At 42.2% G+C, this 25,151-nt stretch overlaps 1 protein-coding gene across 5 annotated transcripts in view; it reads left to right on the top strand.

The window, feature by feature from the left end:
* The window catches only part of ciita (class II, major histocompatibility complex, transactivator), a 122,600-nt gene that overhangs the window by 15,611 nt on the left and 81,838 nt on the right, over window positions 1-25,151 (top strand). For all 5 annotated transcript variants that reach the window (XM_087997672.1, XM_087997671.1, XM_087997669.1 and 2 more), the window contains exon 2: window positions 16,097-16,408. In XM_087997672.1, coding sequence (XP_087853798.1) covers window positions 16,099-16,408 — 310 coding nt within the window. In that variant the 5' untranslated portion in view covers window positions 16,097-16,098. The remainder of the gene's footprint in view (window positions 1-16,096; window positions 16,409-25,151) is intronic.

Raw genomic sequence — 25,151 nt, 5'->3', positions numbered from 1 at the left:
CTCAATCATGTCCTCCCTCAGCCTTCTCTGCTCTAAACAAAACAATCCAAGCCCATCTAGTCTGTCCCAAAACTCAATATCTCCATCCCAGGCAACATCCTGGTGAACCTCCTGTGTACCCACTCAAGTGCTATTACATTCTTCCTGTAGTGAGGTGACCAGAACTGCACACAGTACTCTGACTGTGGCCTAACCAATGCTCTGTACAATTCTAACATTAACTTCTTGCTCTTATGCTCATTGCCATTACTGATGAAAGTAAGTGACCCATCTGCCTCCTTAACTATCCTGTGAATAATTACCCAAAGATCCCTCTGCTCCTCCAAGCTGCCCAGTGTCCTGCTGTTCATTAAAGACTACCTCATCTTGTTTCTCCTCCCAAAGTGCATCACCCTCACACCTATCAGGGTTAAATACCATCTGCCATGGATCTGCCCATCTGACTAACCCATCCATATCTTCCTGTAACCTGCAACCATTGTCTTCACTATTAACCACTCAACCAATCTTGGTGTTAACTGCATATTTGTTTAACATACCCCCCATATTTTCATCTCTATCATTTATGTATCTAACAAACAATAAGAGTCCCATACTGATCCCTGTGATTCACTGCTGGACACTGGCCTCCAATCCCTCAAACAGCTTTCTACCACTACCCTTTATGTCCTGTTACTAATCCAGTTTCTGATCCATCTTGTCAGGTTTCCCGCAGTTCCATGTGTTTTAACCTTCTCAATCAGTCTCCCATGTGGGGCCTTGTCAAAAGCTTTACTAAAATCCATATAAACCACATCAACTGAACTTCCCTCATCCACACATTTCATCACATTTTCAAAAACTTCTAACAATATGTTAGGCATGACCTCCGTCTGACAAAACTATGCTGACAATCCTTAATTAACCCATGCCTTTTCAAGTGAGTATTAATTCACTCCTTCAGAATTTTCTCCTATAGGTTCCCTATCACTGATGTAACATTCATGGGTCTGTATGTTTTTGGTTCATCTCTACTAACTTTCTTGAAAAATGGAACCACTTCAGCCATCTTCCAATATTCGTGCACTTCCCCCATGGCCAGAAAGGAATTAAAAATCTGCGTCAGAGCCACTGCGATTTCCTCTCTTGCCTCCCACAGCAGCCTGGGATATAATTTGTCCAGGTCAGGGGTACTTATCTGTTTTTAAGCCTGACAGAGTTTCCAGTACCTCCCCATTTCCTATACCAAGCTGTGCAAATTCCTCATAGTCCCGGTTCCTGAATTCTCTACCTATGTTCTCCTTTTCCAGAGAGAAGACCAAAGGGAAGTATTCATTCAACATCCTTCCAATATCCTGTGGTTTCACAGACACGTTGCCCCCTTTGGTTCCTAATGAACCATACTCTTTCCCTTGTCAACCTCTTCCCTTTAATGTATTGATAAAATATCCTAGTATTCTCCCAAATCCTGTTCGCAAGTCCTTTCACAGGCCCTCTTTTTAATCTTCTAATCGCTTTCTGAAGTTCCCTCCTGCACTTCCTGTATTTCTTTCAGACCACAGATGAATTGCTCCCTTTTGACTTACTAAAAGACATTCTCTTCTTCTTTACCCGGTCCCGAGTTGTCCTAGACATCCAAGGTTCCTTGAATGTTTTGTTCCTACATTTCCCTCTGAAGGGTACGTGTTGAATATGTACTCTCCCCAGCTGCCCACTGTCCTCCCATTGCTTTGCTGTAAACCTACCCGTAAGGAGCTGTTCCCAGTCTACTGTGAGCAGAGCCTGTTTTATGTTAATAAAAGCTGCCTTCTTCCAATCCAAAGCCATCTTTTGCAGATCAACCTTTTCCTTGTCCAGACAAATTTGAACTTACCTTGTGCTATTGCCTAAATGTTCCTCCAAATGCCACATCAATCACTTGTCTGGTTTCTTTCCCTAGAACCAGATCCATCATGTAACATGACGTGTCCCTGTTTCATCGATATTCTGTGTCCCCACCCTCTGCCAGACTAGTTTAAAAGCCTCTAGTTTAAATTTATGGGGAGATTTGCCAGAGATGTTTAGAATCATGAGTTTTGATCAGTGTATGCAGGAGCATATGCTTCCAGTGACAGGAGCATATGTAACCAGAGGACACCAACATTAAGGTCATTGGCAAAAAAGGCCAAAGGTGACATAACAAACAAAAAATTACCTGAAACAAAAACAGAGAAACTCTGCAGTTCTGACTTCATCTGTGGAGAGAGAAGTAGGGTTAATGTTTTGAGTCCAGTATGATTTCTTCTAAGTCCTGTTAAGTTTCTGCAGCACTTTTTGTTTTTATTTCAGATCTCACCAGTATTTGCCGTTCATACAAATTGATGTAAAATTGCTTGAAAGGGAGATGGAAGCTGATGTAATAACTTTCAGAAAAGAAATGACAATAAATAACTGAAGGAAAAAATAAATTGGGGTTGCACGGTGGCTCAGTGGTTAGCACTGCTACCTCACAGCGCCAGGACCCGGGTTTGATTCTCACTTCAGGCCACTGTCTGTGTGGCGTTTGCACATTTTCTCCGCGTCTGCGTGAGTTTTCCTCCAGGTGCTCCAGTTTCCTCCCACAGTCCAAAGATGTGCAGGTTAGGTGAATTGGCCATGCTAGATTGCCCATAGTGTTGGGTGCATTAGTCAGGGGTAAATGTGAGGGAATGGGTCTGGGTGGGTAGCTCTTCAGAGGATTGGTGTGGACTTATTGGACCAAAGGGTCTGTTTCCACACTGTAGAGAATCTAATCTAATCTAAAATAACTGCAGGACCTTGAGGAAAAGAGCAGAGTAGTATAACTGACTTCAGAGGGCTGGCACAAGCACAGCAGACTAAGTTGCCCCCCTCTGCATTACTCTATGATCCTGTGTTAGCCCATGCTTTTCCATCTCTTCGACATGCTCTTTCTTCGGTTATTGCAAGTCCCATGTTTCTCTCTGCAGCACCTGCTATTAAATAGGGCAAGGGCCACCTGCTTACTTTGCAAGACTGATACTGAAATAGGACACCTCAAAACTATACTGCAATTATACGTATCTTGTGCAAACTCATGAATAGCCCTAAAGCTGATTGCTTTGGTCCTGAGAACTGCCCAGTCTACCTCAGGTAACCCTGAAGGGTGACATATCTTAAACATTTGAGCAACAGCTGAAGCTCGTGGTTTCACTTGCTACTATGCAGTCATAACACAAGAAGTACTTTACCACGAAGGTAGAGGTGAAGTCACTGTGGTCTCACTTTCTTGTAAGAAAAAGTGACAGTTGATGGTGAGTTTATTCTGAGGGTCACCTTAACTCAGGCAAAGGGCAGGAGGCAGGATCTTCATGTTGACCTCAGCTGGTGCAGGAGCCCACATTGTTGGCATCACTCTGCAGTTCAAACCAGCACCCCAGTCAACAGAGCTAACCAACAGGATGCTGCTGTGAAGCCAAAAAAGATGTTCGGCCTTATCACACAAGAAGGTAATGTGGTGTATGAATTTCAGCAGTAACATGTTGTGTTTTGAAACTAGTTTTATTTCTCTTTGGACATCTTTCCAGAGGTCATCGACCTGTTCATCAGTTACTACTGTGTAAATGACTGCTCCAACTTTTGTCTGGAAATCCAGCTTGTATTTGCAAATGCTTGCAGTTATAGCTCATTGCTTTTGGTGTGTGCAACCAATGGATAATAAACAAAACTAATTTTAAATACAGTCAGAAAAGTCTTAAACATTAATTCCTTGCCTTAAATTCTTAATGCTTTTAATATGACATTTGGTGAGAACTGCCAATTTGTCATTGTCGTTGAAGGATGGGTACTGGTTTTCTCAGTATGACAACATCTGCTTTCTCTCGCTAACATTTGGTATATAAATCACGTTATTTATTATCAAGTAATATAGAAACTAACTAAGCAAGTCAGCAATGACACTTCTTGTTATGAAATTCAATTGTTATATGGTTCTTTATTTAAAGTTTAGAAAGAGATGAGTCAGACTGGCTTGCAGTTCTAAAGAATTATTCGTGATCAAATATCATGTACAAATACAATACTCAAATCCAACTAACTAAAAACCAGAATTGTCCAGAAACTCAACACTTATTACATGCATTTTAATTATGTAAAAGTACCTTGTGGTATTAACATTAGATTATTAATCCACGGCTTAAATCTTGCCATGGCAGATGGTGTAATTTGGATTCAGTTAAAAATCTGGAATCAACAGTCCATTGTCTGATTCCTGATGAAGAGCTTTTGCCCAAAACATCAATTTTCCTGCTCCTCGGATACTGCCTGACCTGCTGTGCTTTTCCAGCACCACACACTCGATTCTAATCTCCAGCATCTGCAGTCCTCACTTTTGCGTAGTCCATTGTCAATTGTCAAGAAAAACCCATCTGGTTCATTAATGTCCCTTGGGAAGCAAATCTGCTAATATCAGATTTGGTGGTTGCTCTCTGGGCAATTAGGGATGGGCAATAAATGCTGACTTACCAGCATTTTATTTATGAATTAATAAAAAAATTAACAAGATTCCTACACCTAGACAATTGAACTATGTGCTGCATCACTACAACATGGTTTCAAACTCATTACCAGACCCAATCTATCCTGGAATCCAAGTGACCCCCTGGTCCCATTCAGTCTGGCTTAACCTGAACTACCCATAGTCAAAGCTACCTGATCCAAAATCCAGAAATATCGAAAATGTGACATGGCCTTAGTCCTGAGGATGCCAGAATTGATTTGATTTGATTTGATTTATTGATGTCACATTCATCTAAGCACAGTAAAAATTTTGTTTTGTGTGCGGTAAGGCAGATCTTACAGTGATTGAACAAAACGAGGAATATAAAGTTTCAGCTGCAAGGAAGGTGCTCTAAAAGCAAGATTAACATTGAGGTACTGTACCAGCACAGAGGTACTCTCAAGATTGGGGTAGATACTCAAAGGGTTAAGGCAACAGTTTTAAATTTCTCTGCCATAGTGTACTGAGGGACCTGTACCTCTATTAGATCTGTTGAGTTATAGGTGCTAGGGAGCGTTTGGCATGAAATGTAAATATGACTTATTGCAAATGTAGCGAGGCACCTCACAGTGTCGTGTACTGTGTTAAGAATTTTTGATCTTTACTTGGCAGTTCAAATTTGTTATTAAATAACATACTTTACAAATTTGATGAAAAGGTAAATATTTGGGGATAATGACACACATGTACAACAATAGCCACAAAATCCTAGCAGGACTTATACACTTAATGCTGAAAATGTGTTGCTGAAATAGCGCAGCAGGTCAGACAGCATCCAGGGAACAGGAGAATCGACGTTTCGGGCATAAGCCCTTCTTCAGGCTTATGCCCGAAATGTCGATTCTCCTGTTCCCTGGATGCTGTCTGACCTGCTGCGCTGTTCCAGCAACAAATTTTCAGCTCTGATCTCCAGCATCTGCAGACCTCACTTCCTCCTTATACACTTAATGGTAAGGTCCCAGAAAGTGTTACTAAACAAAGAGACCTTGGAGTGCAGGTTCATAGCTCCTTGAAAGTGGAGTCGCAGTAGATAGGATAGTGAAGAAGGCATTTGGTATGCTTTCCTTTATTGGTCAGAGTATTGAGTACAGGAGTTGGGAGGTCAAGTTGCAGCTGTACAGGACATTGGTTAGGTCACTGTTGGAATATTGCATGCAATTCTGTCTCCTTCCTATCGGAAAGATGTTGTGAAACTTGAAAGGGTTCAGAAAAGATTTATATGGATGTTGCCGGGGTTGGAGGATTTGAGCTATGGGGAGAGGTTGAATAGGCTAGGGCTGTTTTCCCTGGAGCATCAGAGGCTGAGGGGTGACCTTAGAGAGGTTTATAAAATCATGAGGAGCATGGATAGGATAAATAGACAAATTCCTTTCCCTGGAGGGAAAGGTGAGGGAGTCTAGAACTAGAGGACATAGGTTTAGGGTGAGAGGGGAAAGATATAAATGAGATCTAAGGGGCACCTTTTTCATGCAAAGGGTGGTACGTGTATGGAATGAGCTGCCAGAGGAAGTGGTGGAGGCTGGTACAATTGCAACATTTAAAAGGCATTTGGGTGGGTATATGAACAGGAAGGGTTTGGGCTGGGTGCTGGCAGGTGGGACTAGATTGGGTTGGGATATCTGGTCGTCATGGACAAGTTGGACAGAAGGGTCTGTTTCTGTGCTGTACATCTCTATGACTCTAATACCCAACACTATTGTCTATCAATCTCAGCGACAGCACACAATGTTTAATGTGTGGAAACAGGACCTTTGGCCCAACAAGTCCACACTGACCCTCTGAAGTGTCACCCACCCAGACCCATTCCCCTATCCTATCACTCTACGTTTCCCCTGACTAATGCACCTAACCTATGCAACCCTGAATACTGTGAGCAATTTAGCTTGGCCAATCCATCTAACTTGCACATCTTTGGATTGTGGGAGGCAACCGGGGAATGCAGAGGATACTCATACAGACACAGGGAGAACATGCAAACTCCACACAGATCGTTGCCGAAGCCTGGAATCGAACCCAGGTCGCTGGCGCTGTGAGGCAGGAGTGCTAACCACTGAGCCACTGTGCCTCCCTCTTCCTTATTTTTTCATGGGACATGGATGTTGCTGGCAAGACCAGTGTGTGTTGTCCAATATTAATTTTTCTTGTACTAGTGGTTTGCAAGAACATTTCAGAGGCCAGTTCAGTGTCAACCACATTGCTGTGCAACTGGAATTGTATATAAGTCAGACAAGGTAAGCAAGGCAAATTTCCTTCCCTCAAGTTCATTAATGAACCAGATAAGATTTTAACCAAAAATGGTGATAATTTCAGTGTTACATTCACTCAAAATTCACACTTTTTTAAAAACGTTGAATTTAAATTACAATATGGTGTGATTTGAACTGTGTCCTCAGCTGAGATTTACTGCAGGTGTAACCTATATGTCACCAGTTTCCTGACACAGATACTGATACAGTCTTTCATGTCCTGAGGTAGATGGATGTCATCCATTCTTTTTATTCACTGGCCAGCATTTATTGCTCACCCATAGCTGCCCTAGAACTGAGAAGCTTGTGAGGCCATTTCAGTGGACACTTGAGAGTCAACCACATTGCTGTGAGTCTGGAGTCACATGTAGGGCAGACCAGGTGAGGAAGGCAGATTTCCTTCCCTGAAGGACATGAGTGAGCCAGATGGGTTTTTCCTGACAATCAACAATGGTTCATGGTCATTCCAGATTTTTGTTTTTGGATTGATTTCAAATTCCACCATCTACCATGGCAAGATTTGAACTTAGGTGACCAGAACATGAGCTGAGTTTCTGGATTAAAGTCTAGCAATAATACCATAGGCCATTGCCCCATTTATATTAAAGCTCAGATACAGACCACTTAGTTCAATTTATAAGCAAGATATAGGACATCCTGCAACTCCTATGCCATGTACAAACTCCACAATGTTTCATAGATTGTCTCATGTGAAACTAGTGCCTCTAGACACTTGAACGCAAGCTCAGAGTCTAATATTTCGGGCTGCAGTATGTACATTTGCTGGAAACAACAAATTCTGGCGATCACAGCAGGTCAGGCAGCAATAATGGAGAGGGAGCAAGCTAACATTTCAAGTCTAGATGACTCTTCATCAGAGTTTACTGAAGTTGTTCCTGCAATTGTTCAATAAGACATCTATTCTCCCCTGTTTGGCTGTGAAACAAACTAGCTTATGGTTACGTGTTTCAGGAAGTGTAATTTGCTCCTTGTAATGATGTCAAACCAAGCAAATATCTGGAGGCCTACTCCCTTTATAGTCATGAGAATGCATGGTAGAATGCTGGTGATAAGAAAACCAAAGCTGCATGGTGCAGTCTACAGAGGATCTCACACACTGGTGTCTGGATTTCCCTCATGAATCAGAATGAATTGGGGACATAGAAGGGTCATTTTAACTCACAGCAATGGGTTAGTTTGGATTGAGTAGAATTTAGAACATGCACAATCTGAAAGAGGAACCTAACCCACCTCAAACTCAGCCACTTCCAGTTTCAGAAGAGTCATGATAATGGGGTGAGTAACCAATTCACTCTCAGGAAGCAGGTTAGCCATTGAATCATGGAGGAGGATCCGTTCCTTCCCTTTTGAAGATTAGGAAGCAGTTAAACAGAGGTAAACAGCGCTGGATCGATTACTGACACACCTTTTGCAGCACTGCTTGTGGGTCAGGAGCCCAGCCACCCATAGGGAGAGCAGGGCCCAGGGTAAATCACACTGTGTCCCTAGTTTCAGTCCCTAGCTCTTCAGCCTCCCTACCTCTATCTCTTGATGTTCTCCCTCCAGTTGTGACTTCATTTCCAGTCCCCAGCTGACAAGCTCATAGCCATGTTATTTGCTTGATCACAGATTGAGCCTATCAGCAGCACATATGGGACAGAAGCAGTCTCTGATTGGATGTAAATCTCCTTGCAGGTTCTGACGGTTCTGTTTACCCATGGTAACTCTTCCCTGATTAGCTGCCCCCCCCCATACACACACACACCTCCAGAGGGGACTTTTCCAAGGTGATTGCATGTTTTCAGCACAGGTAATTATGTTCCCCCAAAGTACACATATTGGGGGACCCTGATTCATCATACACTAGGGATGGTTCTGATCAGGAGGAGCAGGCATGTTTGCATCCCAATATCAAGATCTTCGCACTATCCAATCACTGCCAATCCACTCCCTCTGACTGATCACCAACACTCCCCAGTAGTTGCTACAATTACCTGGGCCTGGGCTTCCCTATGTTTCAGTGTTCCTTGCCTCACAGGAAGCCACACCTGTCAACCAGCCTGGCCTCCCAATCAAGAATCTGTTCTTAAAACTAAAACGCACAAGAATGAGTTTCTCAATCACAGCACTTCCCCTTGCCCTCCAAAAACTTGTCACAGTAAATATTTGACCGCACAGTCCAAAATGGGAAGTATACATTCAGTGACAGATGGTGTATAGAAAATGTGATAAACAAAGGTGAGGTTAAGAGATAGAAGAACTGATTAAAAACAATGACAAATAAAAGTTGAATGAGCTACCACATCTCTAGGCTCAGTTGTGGACAATAAACTCAGCAGGTATTTGGCACCTTTCATGACTAGTGGATGTCCAAAGGTCGCAGTCAAGAAAACATTTTGGAAGCATACTTGCTGTTGTGCTGTAATAACATGGCAACAAACTTTCACACAGCATACTCCCGTTAAAAAACCATGTGGCAATAAACAAATTATCTCTTTTTCTGATTTGTAGGTAAATGTTGACCAATCCACTGGGGACAGACATTTTAGAAAGTCTTTTCTGTTCTCTTGTGAGATGTGAACATTGCTGGCAGGGCCTATACTGTTGTCTGCCTGAGGGATATATGGGGTCTCGGTCTGTTATCTTATTTGGTAGACAGCCTCTAACACAGTAGGAGAAAGTGAGGACTGCAGATGCTGGAGATCAGAGCTGAAAATGTGTTGCTGGAAAAGCGCAGCAGGTCAGGCAGCATCCAAGGAGCTCCTTGGATGCTGCCTGACCTGCTGCGCTTTTCCAGCAACACATTTTCAGCCTCTGATACAGTATCCAAGGAGCAGGAAAATTGACGTCCCGGACAAAAGCCCTTCATCAGGAATGAGGTCTAAGGGCTTTTGCCTGAAACGTCGATTTTCCTGCTCCTTGGATGCTGACTGACCTGCTGTGCTTTTCCAGCACTACTCTAATCTTGACTCTAATCTCCAGCATCTGCAGTACCCACTTCCGCCTAGCCTCTGACACAGTGTGACTCCTTTAGAAGGGATGAGGATGGGTCTGGGAGGGATGCTCTTCAGAGGGTCAGTGTGGACTCGATGGGCTGAATGGCCTGCTTCCACACCCTAGGGATTCTATGTAGTGGTGCTGCATTTCCTTGGAATCCACTAGGCTGTCAGCCTCTTTTGTGTTTGATGTTCAATGTCCTGGAATGGAATTCAGAGATGGAACCTTCTGACTGTACAGGACATTGGTGAGGCCACTTTTGGAAACTAGCATTCAGTTCTGGACTCCTTGCTACAGGAAAGATGTTGTTAAATTGGAGATGGTGGAGAACTGATTTACAAGGATGTTGCCAGGGTTTGAGGGTTTGAGCTGGAGGGCGAGGCTGAATAGGCAGGGGGTATTTTCCCAGGCATGTCAGAGGCTGAGGGGTGACCTTATAGAGGTTGATAAAATCATGAGGGACATAGATAGGGTGAGTCCATGGTCTTTTTCCCACTGCAGGGAGTCCAAAACTAGAGGGCACAAGTTTAAGGTGAGAGGGGAAAGACAAAAAAGTGACCTAAAGGGCAATTTTTTCATGCAGAGGGTGGTACATGTATGGAATGAGCTGCCAGAGGATGTGGTGAAGGCTGGTACAATTGCAACATTTAAGAGGCATTTGGATGGGTGTATGAATAGGAAGGGTTTGGAGGGATATGGACCAGGTGCTGGCAGGTGGGACTAGATTGGGTTGGGATATCTGGTCGGCATGGACGGGTTGGACCGAAGAATCTGTTTCCATGCTGTACATCTCTATGACTCTATCACTCTAAATGGGACTAGATTAGGTTAGAATATTTGGTCAGCATGGGTGAGTTGGATCGAAGGATCTGTTTCTGTGTTGTACATCTCTATGACTCGAGAACACAGGAGAGAATGTGCTGCCAGCTGATCTATGACTGACACACAATAGTTTGTTTTCAGTGGCTAACTTTGTTTTTTTTTGCTGTTGATGAAGTCTTCTTAATTTGCTTCAAAATTCCTTACACTTTGATATGGTCAAGCACTAAGTGCTTCTGGCAGTTTGGCAAGTGCCTAATGGGCAGGTTGAGGTGTTTCGTGTCATTGTTGTGTCTCTTGGAAATATAGTGATGTTCTCAAGGAGTGAGGCATATTTAATTGGGCATGTGCAGACAGCACAAGTCACTATCTGATTCATTCCTCTACAATGGTTTGTCTTCTCATTTATTTTTGTTGCAATCGGTGCCATTGGCAAAAGAACCAACAGTAATAATTAAAAAGAGAATAACAACAAAGAAAATTATTGTGTAGAACGTACTTCCTGAAAGGGCTATGGAAGCAGAGTGGAACCAAAGGGAAGAAGCAGAAAGCTGTTGATGGCAGCACTCCAAAAGCTTGTGATTTCAAATAAACTTGTTGGACTATAACCTGGTGTTATGTGACTTCTGAACATGATGTGGAAACATTTGCGAGGCTTTGGGGAAAGAGTATGGAAGGAATAGGAATTGGAAGGTGGACACAGTCACTGATGGGCCTAACGGCCTTCCTCCATGTATCATTCCGTGGCTGTTAGTAATTATCCAAACATCTTTTCAACAATACACTGGCATGCATTGTACATGGATTCCGAAGATATGCTCCAACTGTTTTTAAAGTGCAATTCCCAATTTCTAAACATAGAACTTACAAACGATATTTACAAACGCAATCCCATACAGGAGTGTAATTTTAAAGACCTGGCATACCATAATTTTCTGTACTTACAAATGGCTCATTTACATATGTTAAGAGATAATAGTCATAACAAACCGTTAATACATACTGAGAAAAGATTGTGATTTCAAATCAAAATGTGATCTGGGAGAGACAAGTGTGAACTAGTAAATGGCAGAAAGGATGGACATCACAAAATATTTTCACAGAGAATGGAGCAGCTAATTGTAGGGGAGACAAGTTATTAAAGATTCAGTATGATGGAGTGATTGAAGTGTATAACTGGGAGATAATCTTCCTCATATGCATCTGCTCTGTGAAATGTACTGCTTTGGCATCAATGTTTAGGCAGTCTGAATATTTGTATTACTCTCAGGAAATGTTTTGATCCTGTCGACTAGTTTAACCAACAAACAGATTACCAAATCCATTGATGTTATTAATTATTCCTCATTAAAATAATGAAAGGTTGACGTGTTATTTGCAGTTACATTGCATGTGTGCATTTCAAAGTAATTTCATTTGCATTCCATAAAGGGCCACATTTCAACTGCTGGCTGCTTCCTCATATTTTAGATGCCACACCTGACCCTCAGCAGAGAGATGATAAATGTTGATTTTACTTTCAATGTGGTGCAAGTGCCAAGGTAAATCAGCTGTGAACCTCATACCCTACACCCCTCTAGCAAATGAGATTGCATTCAAAGTGGGCTAATGTTACTAGAATATACTTTTTGACATTTGTTTCTGGTTTTCACCTTGCAGGCAGCAGAATTACCAGTTCTGTTAGCATGCTTACCAGCGTTGGCAGATTCTGAATGAGAAATACAGTCACTGCAGTGTGCAGGATGTACAAAGTTCCACAGCAACATTCATAGGATCCCTTCAGTGTGGAAAAAGGCCAGTTGACCCAACAACTCTCTGAAGAGCACCCCAACAAGACTTACCCTCTTATCACATTATCCTATATTTCCCATGGCTAATAATACAGGCTGAAGCACCCAGAGGAAACCCATGCAGACAGTCACCCAAGGCTGGAATTGAACCCAGGTCCCTGGCGCTCTGAGACACCACTCAGCCACTGTGCCACCCATGTTAAGATGACATTGGGCTGAATCATACCATTCTTTGGCTGAGTCCGAGTTGTGTGGAGTTTCTCTTTTGGAGGGATTTCAAAATATTTTACCAAATTCCTCACCATATTTTATCAAACTCGCCTCATTACCTGTCTACCCTACCCCTACAGTCTAATTCTAATTCCATTTTACCACGTTCCATTCCCCAGAAACACTTGCAACTCAGAAAATATCCCACAAATGTATGGAATGAACTATTAGAGGAAGTGGTGGAGGCTGGTATAATTACAAAATTTAAAAGACATCTGGATGGATACATGAATAAAAAGGGATTAGAGGGATATGGGCCAAATGCTAGCAAATGGAACTGCAATAATTTAGGATATCTGGTCAGCATGCACGAGTTGGACTGAAGGGTCTGTTTCCATCCTGTACATCTCTATTACTTGAACTCACCGGCATCACTTGCTCCTGCACTGGTACAGCCCAAGGTGCAGCGTTAAAGTGCATAGCCTCCTGTAAGTGGATCAGAGATGGGCCATGAGGTTTCTTAGAGCCTGGCATGTTGAATGCCAATGTCTCTGGGTGGGGTGTAAGTGGCCAGTGCCCATGGGGCATGTGTTGAGATGTTGGTGTCCAATGTCCAGTCTGGAGGTCCTTTGGAGCAAGTTGGTGAGCTGGATCTGCCAAGTATCCATTCTGACTTCCACACTTGTTTGGCATCTTTGGGAAGGTAGGAAGCTGGATATTAATGATGTGAGTTCAGCCATCTACGAAGCATTTAACAAGCAATAATCCCAATAATTCTCAACGTGCCACTGCCTAGCGAGATGCTCACCATATCACTCATGAAAATCATAAAGTTGGTGTAAGATGGGTGGGGTAGTTCAAAAGTATGGGGCGTATTTCTAAGGGGAGAGGAGAAAGATTTTAAAAAGACCTGAGGGGCAACTTTTCACACAGAGGGTGGTTCGTATGTTGAATGATCTACCAGAGGAAGCGATAGATGCAGGAACAGTTACAACATTTAGAAGACATTTGAACAGGTACATGAATAGGGAATGTTTAGAGGGGTATGGGCCAAATGCAGGAAAATGGGACTAGATTAGTTTGGGATACTAGTTAGTCGACATGGACAAGTTTGACCCAAGGGACTGTTTCTGTGCTGTATGACTCTATGACTCTCCAGTCAGGGGTCAAGCTGTGGGTTTGAAGTCCAGGTCAGGCTGATAAGGACAGTGGATTTCCTTCCCCAATGAACATTAGTAAAACAGATTTTAACAAAGTGAGGACTGCAGATGCTGGAGATCAGGGTCTAGAGTGGTGTTGGAAAAGCATAGCAGGTTAGGCAGCATCCGAGGAGCAGGAAAATCGGCGTTTTGGGCAAAGGTCCTTACTCAGGAATGAGGCTGGGAGCCTCCGGGGTGGAGAGATAAATGGGAGGGGTGTGGGGCTGGGGAGAAGGTAGCCAAGAGTACAATAGGTGGATGGAGGTGGGGTGAAGGTGATAGGTCGGAAAGGCGGGTCGAGCGGATGGGGGGAAAGGAAGATTTGCAGGTAGGACAGGTCAAGAGGATGGTGCTGAGCTGGAAGGTTGGAACTGGGATAAGGTGGGGGGAGGGGAAATGAGGAAATTGGTGAAGTCCACATTGATGACCTGGGGTTGAAGTGTTCCAAGGCGGAAGATGAGGCATCGGGTGGTGAGGGAGTGGCAGTGGAGGAGGCCCAGAACCTGCAGGTCTCGGCAGAGTAGGAGGGGGGAATTGAAATGTTCGGCCGTGGGGCGGTGAGGTTGATTGGTGCGGGTGTGCTGGAGAAACAATCCAGTTGTCACCCAGTCCCCACTATCCTATACTAACTTTCTGTTTCAGCTTTATACCTCCCCCATCTATTTTGGTAGGATTTGAATTTATATATCTGACCATTATGCCTGGTCTCTGGATTACTGGTCCGATAATTTAATCACTATGCTATTGCTCCCCATAGTATTCTCAAGACTTCATTTTTTGTTTGGACTTGCATTTCGAAGGCTTGTGGAAAAACTGATTTTTTGAAATTCTATGATAATACTGGGATTTTATAGTTCGTCTTAAAAGGTCAATGAAAAGACACATTGGAATTTTTTTTAACAAGATATTTCTTGGAAACCACATGGTTCCAGATAAGTGCTGGGCTTACACAAGGGAAAACACCTGACTGTCTTTACCTCTGGGTTTTGTGGCTGTTTGTTTGAATTCTCACTGGAGAGAAGCATGCTGGGGAAAAAAGGAAGTTCCCTGTCTCATTTCTTATGTTTCTTGGAAAGAATCCTGATTATGGATCCATCGTCCTTGCTGTCCTGGTCCAGGGGCTCTCAGAGTTTGCAATAATGCCTACAGCTGCAAAAGTCTCCAGTGACAACTGCATATGTTCTGCAACATCAGTCTTTGTCCACCTGAACGTCAGATTGAAAGTCTTCTGAACATCTGAAAACTCATCCCTTTTGCCTCCAGGAACCAGGGCTTATTGGCCAAAAATGTTTTTTTAATGTGAAATTCTGCAGAGAGAAATCCACTTTTGCTCTTTTTTTATTCAATGTGTATGTGATATTCAAGGGTAAACATTTAAATTTTCATAACCAAAAGAGAAAATGCTGGAAAATCTCAGCAGGTCTGGCAGCATCTGTAAGGAGAGAAAATAGCTCATGTTTCGAGTCTAACTGACCCTTTGTCAAAGCTAAAAAAAAGGGAGAAATAGGGAGGTATTTATACGAGGCTGAGAGAAGGTGAGTCATGGCTCCAGAAACAAAGGTAGCAATAAAGAGGTGATGATGACAGTGCTTGTTCCATGTTCCAAGCTAAATGTGTTCATCACTTAACTAATTTATTGAATAAGTTTTGTTTTACAGTCAGTCAACAATTTTGTGTTCATTAAAGTAACCTGGTTGATGGAGCTTTTAATGCTAAGTCTAATATAGAGAAAGCCTACAATTGGCTATTTTGGGAATCAAATAATTAAAATATGCTGTGATCCATTGAGTATTGGGACTGGAGAAAGACAGTGTATCTCTCCCATCTCTGTCAAAATAATAGATCATTTATGATAATTGTATGAACTAGAAGCAAAAGCAGCCCCTCAAATCTGCTCTACCATTCAAAAAGATCATGGCTGATTTGTTTGTGGTTTGAGTTTCACATTCACAACTACCTAATATGACCTTCAATTCCATTTCCTGACAAGAATCTATCTACCACTGCTGTAGAAATATTCAATGATACCACCTGCACCACCCTCTGAGTCAGAGAGTTCCTGAGCACACAATCCTCTGAGAGAAACATATTTTATGCTGTGATGTAACTGCAAATAAAAAACTCCCTGCTTTATATTCCTACAACACAGTACCCTGATAGTTCACAATTGATTTATACATTTGGTAATCGTTCAAGCTGAACCAACTAAACATTATTTCACAAGAGCTAACACTTGCAATTAGAAACAAACCAGCCAAAACACCAGCATTTATTTCAACTATTTTGATATTTTTGTGACCAATAATCATCTTCCATTTTTAGGAATGATTCACTCCAGAAAAGACCTACTTGGCTTGATTAATGTACTTTCGCAAGCACCTCCTTCAAAATTCCAAGATTTACTGAGTGACTTGTTGGAAAAGGGCCTTTTAACGAAGGATGGCTATCGGCATTACAACCAATGTGAGCCCGAGGACTTGCCGCGGACCATCCTTGTATCTGTTCTTGGCAAAGAGGAAAGTTACTGTCAAGCATTTCTCTCCCTTCTCTGCTCCCATTTTCCGTGGATTTGTGGGGTGTTTCAACAAGTTTCCAACAACAAGGATCAAACATGGAGAAATGGACAACCAGGCAGTAAGTAACTTGTCTTTTTCAATCCAGCTTGAAATAAATTGGTGTGAGAAAATAGAAAGAATGCATGTGAAGGTGTTTTGATTTGTGACATGATATTGATGTGGCAGCCCAACTGATGTCCTTAATTGTGCTGTGAGTGTGTACTCTGTACTCTAATTGCCCAATCAAAGCAACATTGCTGTTGTATGAAGCTCCCAGCACAGTGATGGATTGGGGCCTGCAATTTATCTGAGTACCCATGTTGCGCATTGCACTGAGTAAGCCTAATACCTATTAGCCAGAACTAACTTTATTTACATCACCTTAACAGAAAGAGTAGTACTACACAATGCTTGATTTTTATTTCTTTATTCATGGGATATCAGAATTGCTGGTTAGGCTACAATTGTGTATGGAATGAGCTGCCAGAGGAAGTGGTAGAGTCTGGTTCAATTACAACATTACAACATGGATTCAGATGGATATGGGCCTAATGCTGGCAACTGGGATGAGATTTATTTAGGATATCTGGTTGGCATGGACAAGTTGGACCAAAGGGTCTGTATCCATGCTGTATATCTCTTATGATTCTATGACTAACTTATTACTGATCCTTCGTTACCCTGGAGAAGGTGGTGATCAGCTAATGTATTGCACTTCCTGCCAACCTAATCAAGCATCTTGCATAATAAAACAAACAACTACAAATGCTGGAGATCTGAAACAAAAACAGAAAGTGCTACAGAAACTCAGTCGGTCAGCAGAGAGAAAAACAGAGTTAATGTTTTGTTCATCAGAACAGTTCATCAAAACATTTAAACAACTTGCACAATATATACACATAATTTCCAGAATAAAATATGACAAAATACAATGTGAACCAAAATGTATATGACCAAATTTACCAGCATATTTTTTTCTTTTCCCTTAATACCAACGTAGTTCACAAAAAATAATATTTGACAAGAAATAATTTTTAGAAATAATTTCCTTCTTCCTCCCTCCATTTGGCTACTTTCTGTCAGTGTATCATCTTCCATTTCTATCAGCTTGACTCTGCATTCTCAATCTCTGTGTGAAATCTGACCTTAAATTTCAACTGGAAACCAGATTCTGGATTAGTGGAGCTGGAAGAGCTTAGCAGTTCAGGCAGCATCCAAGGAGCTTCGAAATCGACATTTCGGGCAAAAGCCCTTCATCAGGAATAAAGGCAGAGAGTCTGAAGCATGGAGAGATCAGCTAGAGGAGGGTGGGGGTGGAAGAAAGTAGCATAGAGTACAATGGGTGAGTGGGGGAGGGGATGAGGGTGATAGGTCAGGGAGGAGAGGGTGGAGTGGATAGGTGGAAAAGGAGATAGGAAGGTAGGATAAGTCCGGACATGTCATAGGGACAGTGCTGGGCTGGAAGTTTGGAACTAGGGTGAGGTGGGGGAAGGAGAAATGAGGAAACTGTTGAAGTCCATATTGATGCCCTGGGGTTGAAGTGTTCCGAGGCGGAAGATGAGGCGTTCTTCCTCCAGGCGTCTGGTGGTGAGGGAGCGGCGGTGAAGGAGGCCCAGGACCTCCATACCCTCGGCAGAGTGGGAGGGGGAGTTGAAATGTTGGGCCACGGGGCGGTGTGGTTGATTGGTGCAGGTGTCCCGGAGATGTTCCCTAAAGCGCTCTGCTAGGAGGCGCCCAGTCTCCCCAATGTAGAGGAGACCGCATCGGGAGCAACAGATACAATAAATGATATTAGTGGATGTGCAGGTGAAACTTTGATGGATGTGGAAGGCTCCTTTGGGGCCTTGGATAGAGGTGAGGGAGGAGGTGTGGGCGCAGGTTTTACAGTTCCTGCGGTGGCAGGGGAAAGTGCCAGGATGGGAGGGTGGGTTGTAAGGGGGCGTGGACCTGACCAGGTAGTCACGGCGGGAACGGTCTTTGTGGAAAGGGGTGGGGAGGGAAATATATTCTTCGTGGTGGGGTCTGTTTGGAGGTGGCGGAAATGTTGGCGGATGATTTGGTTTATGCGAAGGTTGGTAGGGTGGAAGGTGAGCACCAGGGGCGTTCTGTCCTTGTTACGGTTGGAGGAGTGGGGTCTGAGGGCGGAGGTGCGGGATGTAGACGAGATGCATTGGAGGGCAGCTTCATTGCTCAGATCTTTGATATGGAGGTGCTGGTATTAGACTGGGGTGGACACAGTCAGAAGTTCAAGGTGATGAAGGAGCAGTTCTCTGAAAGCTTGTGATTTCAAATAAACCTGTTGGATTATAACCTGGTGTAGGGTGACATCTGACTCAGAGCTTTGAGTATGGGAGTTGGGGCATTATGTTGAAGTTGAACAAGACATTCATGAAGCTTCCTCTGGAGTACTATGTCCAGTTCTGATCTCCTTGTTGCAGGAAGGATATTATTATTCATAAAATATTTACCAGTTTGCTGCTGGGAATGGAGGGCTGAGTTATAAGGAGAGGCTGGATAGGCTGGGACTTTTTCACTGGGGCGTAGGAGGTTGAGTGGTGACTAAATAGTGGTTTGTAAAATAATGAAGGGCATAGGTAAGATGGATGGCAGGTGTCTTTTCCCTCGGGTGGGAGATTTCAAGACTTGGGGAAATATTTTTAAGGTAAGAGGAGAAAAATGTTAAATAAGACCTGAGGGTCATTTTTCTTACACAGAGAGTGGTTCATGTGTGGAATCAGCTTCCAGAAGAAGTGGTGGATGCAGTTACAATTATAACATTTAAAGGACATTGTGATAAGTTCATGAGTAAGAAATGTTAGGAGGGATATGAGCCAAGTGCAGGCAGGTGGTACTAGTTTAGTTTGGGACTATGTTGGCATAGACCGAAGGGTCTGTTTCTGTGTTGTATGTCTCCATGATGGAGATTCCTTCCAATCTTCACTAGGATCTGTGAATGCATCTAATCTCTTTGACAGTAACTGCAATCATATACATTTCTAAACCAGCTCAGTGGTTTCATCATGACCATCCCACCAACAATAAACTGGTGGCTCATCTCCATTTTGTCAGTTTTTTTTATTGCTTCACTATTCTTTACTATTGACATCAAGGTGATACAAACTAATCCTTGTCCCAGGAGTGTGCTTAAAAACTAGTACTTAAGATGAACAACCTGATATAGACTGTGTGGCTGGTTTGTGAGAGAGAAACATGAATACCACATAGCAATTATTTCTGCAATGACCTTTTTAAAATTTGTACAATTCGTTCTGCAGCACTGTTCCATGCTGAATGATATTATGGGTTTAGACTGTTCCACTGCAGTCTTAATCAAATATTTCCAATCTTCTTATGTAAAATGTGATTCACCACTTCATACTAACATCTCTGACAAGCCAAAACTTGCAAACCAAATTCTCAAAATCTGAATAGTTTTGGCACTTGTGGCATGAGCAACATTTACGCAGTTCCTAATTACTAACCAAAAGAAGAGTGTGATCCACCTCCTCCTCAAACATTTATCCATTCTAATGTATTTCTTGTGCTTGACCATGAAATGAAAGGAACTACGGTTGGACCATTTCTAATTTTTTATCCATCCATGGGACATTGGTGTCACTGGCTCTCCAGCATTTATTGCCTGTCCCTAGGTGCTTTTGAGAAGGTGGTGATGAATTGCCTTCTTGAACCTCTTGGTCCGTGTGCTGTAGGTAGACCCGTACTGTCCTTAGGGAGAGAATTCCAGGATTTTAACCCAGTGACAGTGAAGGAATAGTGATATATTTCCAAGTCAGGATGGAGACTGACTCGGAAGACAACTTACTAGTGATGGTGTTCCCATGTATTTGCTGCCCTTATCTTCTAGATGGAAGTGTTTGTGGGTTTAGAAGATGCTGTCTGAGATCTTTGGTGAAGTTCTGCAATGCATCTTATAGATAGTACGCACTGCTGCTCCTGAACACTGAAGATGCAGGAAGTGAATTCTTGTGGATGTGTAGCTTTGGCTTGCTGTTGTGGCCAGCATGTTAAAAGGCGATAAAGAAATTTGACATGTTCATGAAGACTCTTGCCTATTTTTATAGATGCACCATAGAAAACATCCTGTCTGGATGCATCACAGTGTGGTATAGCAACTGCTGTTCTCAAGACTGCAAGAAACTACAGAGAGTCATAACCACAGCCCAGTCCATCACGCAAACCAACCACCTCAACCATTGACTTCATCACTACCTCCCACTGCCTTGGAAAAGCAATCAACATAATCAAAGACCCCTCCAGCCCCAGTTATACTCTATTTCACCTTCTTCCGTCAGACAGAAGATATAAAAATTTGAATGCATGTTCAAACAAACTCAGGGTCAACTACTTCCCCACTATTATCAGCGTTTTGAATGGACTTCTCAAATGCTAATATTGATCGCATGCTCTCTCTCTCCCTCTGCACCTAATCTGCAGCTGTAATACTGTATTCTGCACTCTGTTCTGTTATCCTGATGCACTTTATATGGTACAAACTGGCTGGACAGCCCGCAAAACAACACTTCTCACTGTATCTTGGTACATGTGACAACAATAAGTCAAATCAAATCAGTTGAGTTTCTAGTCAATGGTAACCCCCCCCCGAAAGTTGATAATGGGGAACTACTGATCATATCTCCATTGAATGTCAAGATTGCAATTTCCTGATGAAGGGCTTTTACCCGAAATGTCGATTTTTCTGCTCCTCAGATACTGCCTGACCTGCTGTACTTTTCCAGCACCACTCTAATCTTGACACTTATTGAAGATGGTCATTGCCTGGAATTTGTGTGGAACAATGCTACTTCAGAGATACACTTTATAAATGTTTGCTTCCTTTATTGCCTCTGTTCTTTTTAATCAATCCAATTATTTGCTTACTGTTTCCAACAGTATAAGTTATGACTTGCTTAGACTTGCAAAATGCCAGATATACAGTGTCTCTTACTTTGATTTCAGACCCATGATGTCTAATTTTATCACGTTGTCCTCATTCTCATGACCACTTTTTCAAACAGACAGACTCTTCCTGGGACTTACTGTAAATAGCTTGGTCAGGTTTAACCATATTTTCTTAAGCCACTTCCTTCTGATCATGGAGGCTTTGGTCCATCCTATGACTAATGACAAGTAATAGGATGCATCATCATCTTCCAATCTGTAGGTAAAAACAATGACTGCAGATACCTTCCAATCTGTCACTAATGTGGGACTTGAGTTGCTGGGTTAACTGGTCAGTTTCACAACAGCATAAGGGATTGAGAGTTGGATATTTATTGTACCTTCTTTTGAGGTAACAGATACTGCTGCAGCTGGATCAACAATGAAACCAAGATGTGAATCTCCAACTTTCATATCTACCATGGATGCTGAAGTTCTATCTTCAGTTCTATTGCATTCAATGTCTCCTGTCCAGTGTTTTCTTGATGTCTTACTGAGTACAAGTCTTGATTTTCCTCACTGCTCATTTCCAAATCTATCGTTATGTTGATTTGGAGGGCATCCTTGAACATTACCAGGAATATTGCTGCTTCCTCTTTCCCAAGAATGCTGCCTGGTTGTTACCAACTGTCCCAGTTATAGCATTCTGACTGGAAATGGTAATGTTGAAATGAATGGTGATCACCATGGTAACAACTGCATCTCCATTTCTTGCTGAGGACTGCTCGTAGTTTAAAGAAAATTAAATGCCTGCAATTGTTACTGTGGAATTTCAGGAGGGTGATCATTTCATTAAATGATAAGCAAAATTATAATAAACCAATCAACTGATTCATTATAGTGGCCTGGGTTTTGCTGTTCATGGTAAGGTGATGATGCCCATCATTATAGTGGGCTGTGTTTTGCTGTTACTGGTAAGGTGATGATGCCCACCATTATAGTGGCCTGTGTTTTGCTGTTACTGGTAAGGTGATGATGCCCACCATTAACCTGGTGGAAGATCGACTGAGCTTTAGCATAAAGTTCCACTTTCCCAGTTTAATTAGATTGTGCTGAGTCAAAGGATCATAAGATGTTCAGTAACAGTGATTAATGAAACCAGTTAAATAGACAATCACATTGAAGAAGTCTCACTGAGTACACCAGTGAGTGAAATGCACAGATTATTGTCGATGTTTCATATATTTTGCAGAGCATTTTACAGAGGAAGAAGATAGAAGAAAAATACCACACTTCTAAAAAATAAATTCAAGACCAATTAAGCTATCTTATGAAGATATGTGATGTCCTACAATTATAAAATTAGTTTAATTTTTGAGGTCAGAGGGGTTGTTCATTAGTAAATAGCTTAGCTATATTTATATTCAAAAAAGTGTGTCTTCTCAGGGTTTCTTAACAATTATACAACATAAAAGCGGATGTTCCCATCAGTTCAAGTGACTTTGAAAAACTGCCTTCTGTGGAAGATTTCAGCAGCACACTGTAAACAAGAGCAGTGACTTTAGGTTTTTCACATTTTACTACATATGTGATCATTGGAAGTCACTCTTAGTTTCACCTTGCAATGCTGGAAAACACTGACAGTTTTGCTTTCATTGCAATCTGAAAATCCAGACTACCATGTGGTCAAAGATAATGATTACAGTGAGTTACAGAAAGCATTCAGCATCAAGAGCATTAGTTAATGCAACTTAACAGTGGGACTGACCCAGAATCACAGTGTCACACATTTCTCTAATTCACTAATTATGCATTCCCAATTATAATGATTCCATGGTTGGTAGCTCTTGCCTTATCCTCAAGCTATTAAATTCACTCTCTCCACCTCACCATTTCTCTATCCTCCTTAAAACATACTTTTTTAAAAATTCATTCATGGGATTCATTGTTCATCAACAATTGCCCCAAAGGGTAGTTAAGAGTCAACCACATTGCTGTGAGTCTGGAGTCACATGTAGGCCAGACTAGGTAAGGATTTCCTTCCCTAAAGGGGAATTAATATATCAGATGGGTTTTTCCAACAAATGACCCTTTGTCATTATTAGACTCTTTATTACAGACTTTTAAAAATTGGATTCAATTTCCATCCATCTACTATGGTGGGATTCAAGCCTGTATCCCAGAACATTACCTGGGTCTCTGGATTAATAATCTAGTGATAATACCACTAGGCTATCACCTCTTTGACCAAACTTCTTGCCACTGGCCCCAGTATTATCTTGTTTTATAATACTGCTGCATCATCCCTTTGAATGCTATATTACTTTCAAAGTGTTGCTTCTCTTTGAAGTAGCTAGTGAAGAAACTGATGGCTGCCAGTTCTGGCAATTCTGTTTTCAAAATGGCTACTCGCTCATTTTTAATTTATTTTCCTTTCTTCCTGTTTTCCAGCTCTTTATACCTGTATTTGTTGTGACAGTCTTTGTTCTTAAACACAGACAATTCCACTGAAATGAAATATTAATCTGTTCAAATTGCAAAAGAGAAGTGTCTAGTAAGTGTCTAGGCAATTTCTAGTAATTGGATGCCAGACCAGGAACAGCTGTGGAAGCCATCTTCAGTGGCTTTAGTTTTAAAGAAATGGATCTAAATGTATACATTGAGCATGGAGAGGGGATTGACTCTGCTTGCACTGTAGAAAGCAGGCAGATTTTGGACAGTCAGCAGTTGCTTTACGGGTAGGAATTTATTTATCACAAACCTCCTGGTTTCCAGGGTATGTACGTAGCTGGTCCAGTTCAATTCCTGATCAGTGGTGCCTGGTGGGGATTCAACAATGGAAATGCTGTTGACTGTTAGATGGAGTGGTTACATTTTTTTTCTTGTTGGAGGTTGTCCTTGATTGACACCTGTGTACTGCTTATCAAACAAGACCAGATCTTCCTGAGCGTGAATGCAGACTGCTTCTTTGCAAGTTGAACTGAATAATGTCAAGATGGTTGGAACTAAGAACTACCCCGAGGAATTTCCTGGGACTGAAGCGATCGGTCTCTAGCAATTACAGCCATATTTTACACACAACTCTAAGCAGTGAAAAGATCCCCTACGCCTTGGCTTCCCATTGACTTCATTTTTTGTGATGCTTGTTTTGAAGTCACATTCACTGAAATGTTGCCTTTGTGTCAGGAACAATCACTCAGTAACTCACTTCTGGAATTCAGCTCTTTTATCCATACTTGGATCAAGGCAGTAATGAGAACTGAAATCTAAAAGCCCAAACTGAGCACTGGTGAGCAAATTACTGATGTATAAATTCTACTTGATCCTGCCATCAAAGAGACCTTCTATCACTCGGGTTGAGAGTAGCCTGTTATGGCAGTGATTGATCAGATTGTATTGTTCTGCCTTTTGGGGATATACCTGGACAATTGTCTACATTGCCGGGTAGATCCCAATATTGTAGTTGTACAGGAACAGCTTGGCTAGAGGTGAACCTAGTTCTGAAGTACAATTCTTCAGTGTTCTTGCCAGGATGTGGCCAGGGCCCATAGTCTGTGCGATATCCAATGCCTTCAGCTGTTTGTAGAGATCATGTGACATGAATAGAATTGGCTGAAGATTGACATTTACAACACTGCAGGGGTAGTATCCAGGAAGAAGTTAACATGGATCGTATGTAAATTCCTACAGAATCATAGAATCCCTACAGTGTGGAAACTTAACCTACACATCTCTGAACATTGTGGGCAATTTAGCATGGCCAATTCACCTAATCTGTACATCTTTGAGTTGTGGGAGGAAACTGGAGCGCCCGAAGGAAACCCACGCAGACACTGGGAGAATGTGCAAACTCCACACAGACAGTCTCCCGAGGCTGGAATCAAACTCAGGTCCCTGGCGCTGTGAGGCAGCAGTGCAAACCA

The sequence above is a fragment of the Chiloscyllium plagiosum genome, unplaced genomic scaffold (assembly GCF_037043375.1).
Source record: "Chiloscyllium plagiosum isolate Xiang-an unplaced genomic scaffold, Cpla_swu_hap1 HiC_scaffold_20, whole genome shotgun sequence".
Lineage (NCBI taxonomy): Eukaryota > Metazoa > Chordata > Chondrichthyes > Orectolobiformes > Hemiscylliidae > Chiloscyllium > Chiloscyllium plagiosum.
This window is presented reverse-complemented; position numbering and strand designations above follow the sequence as displayed.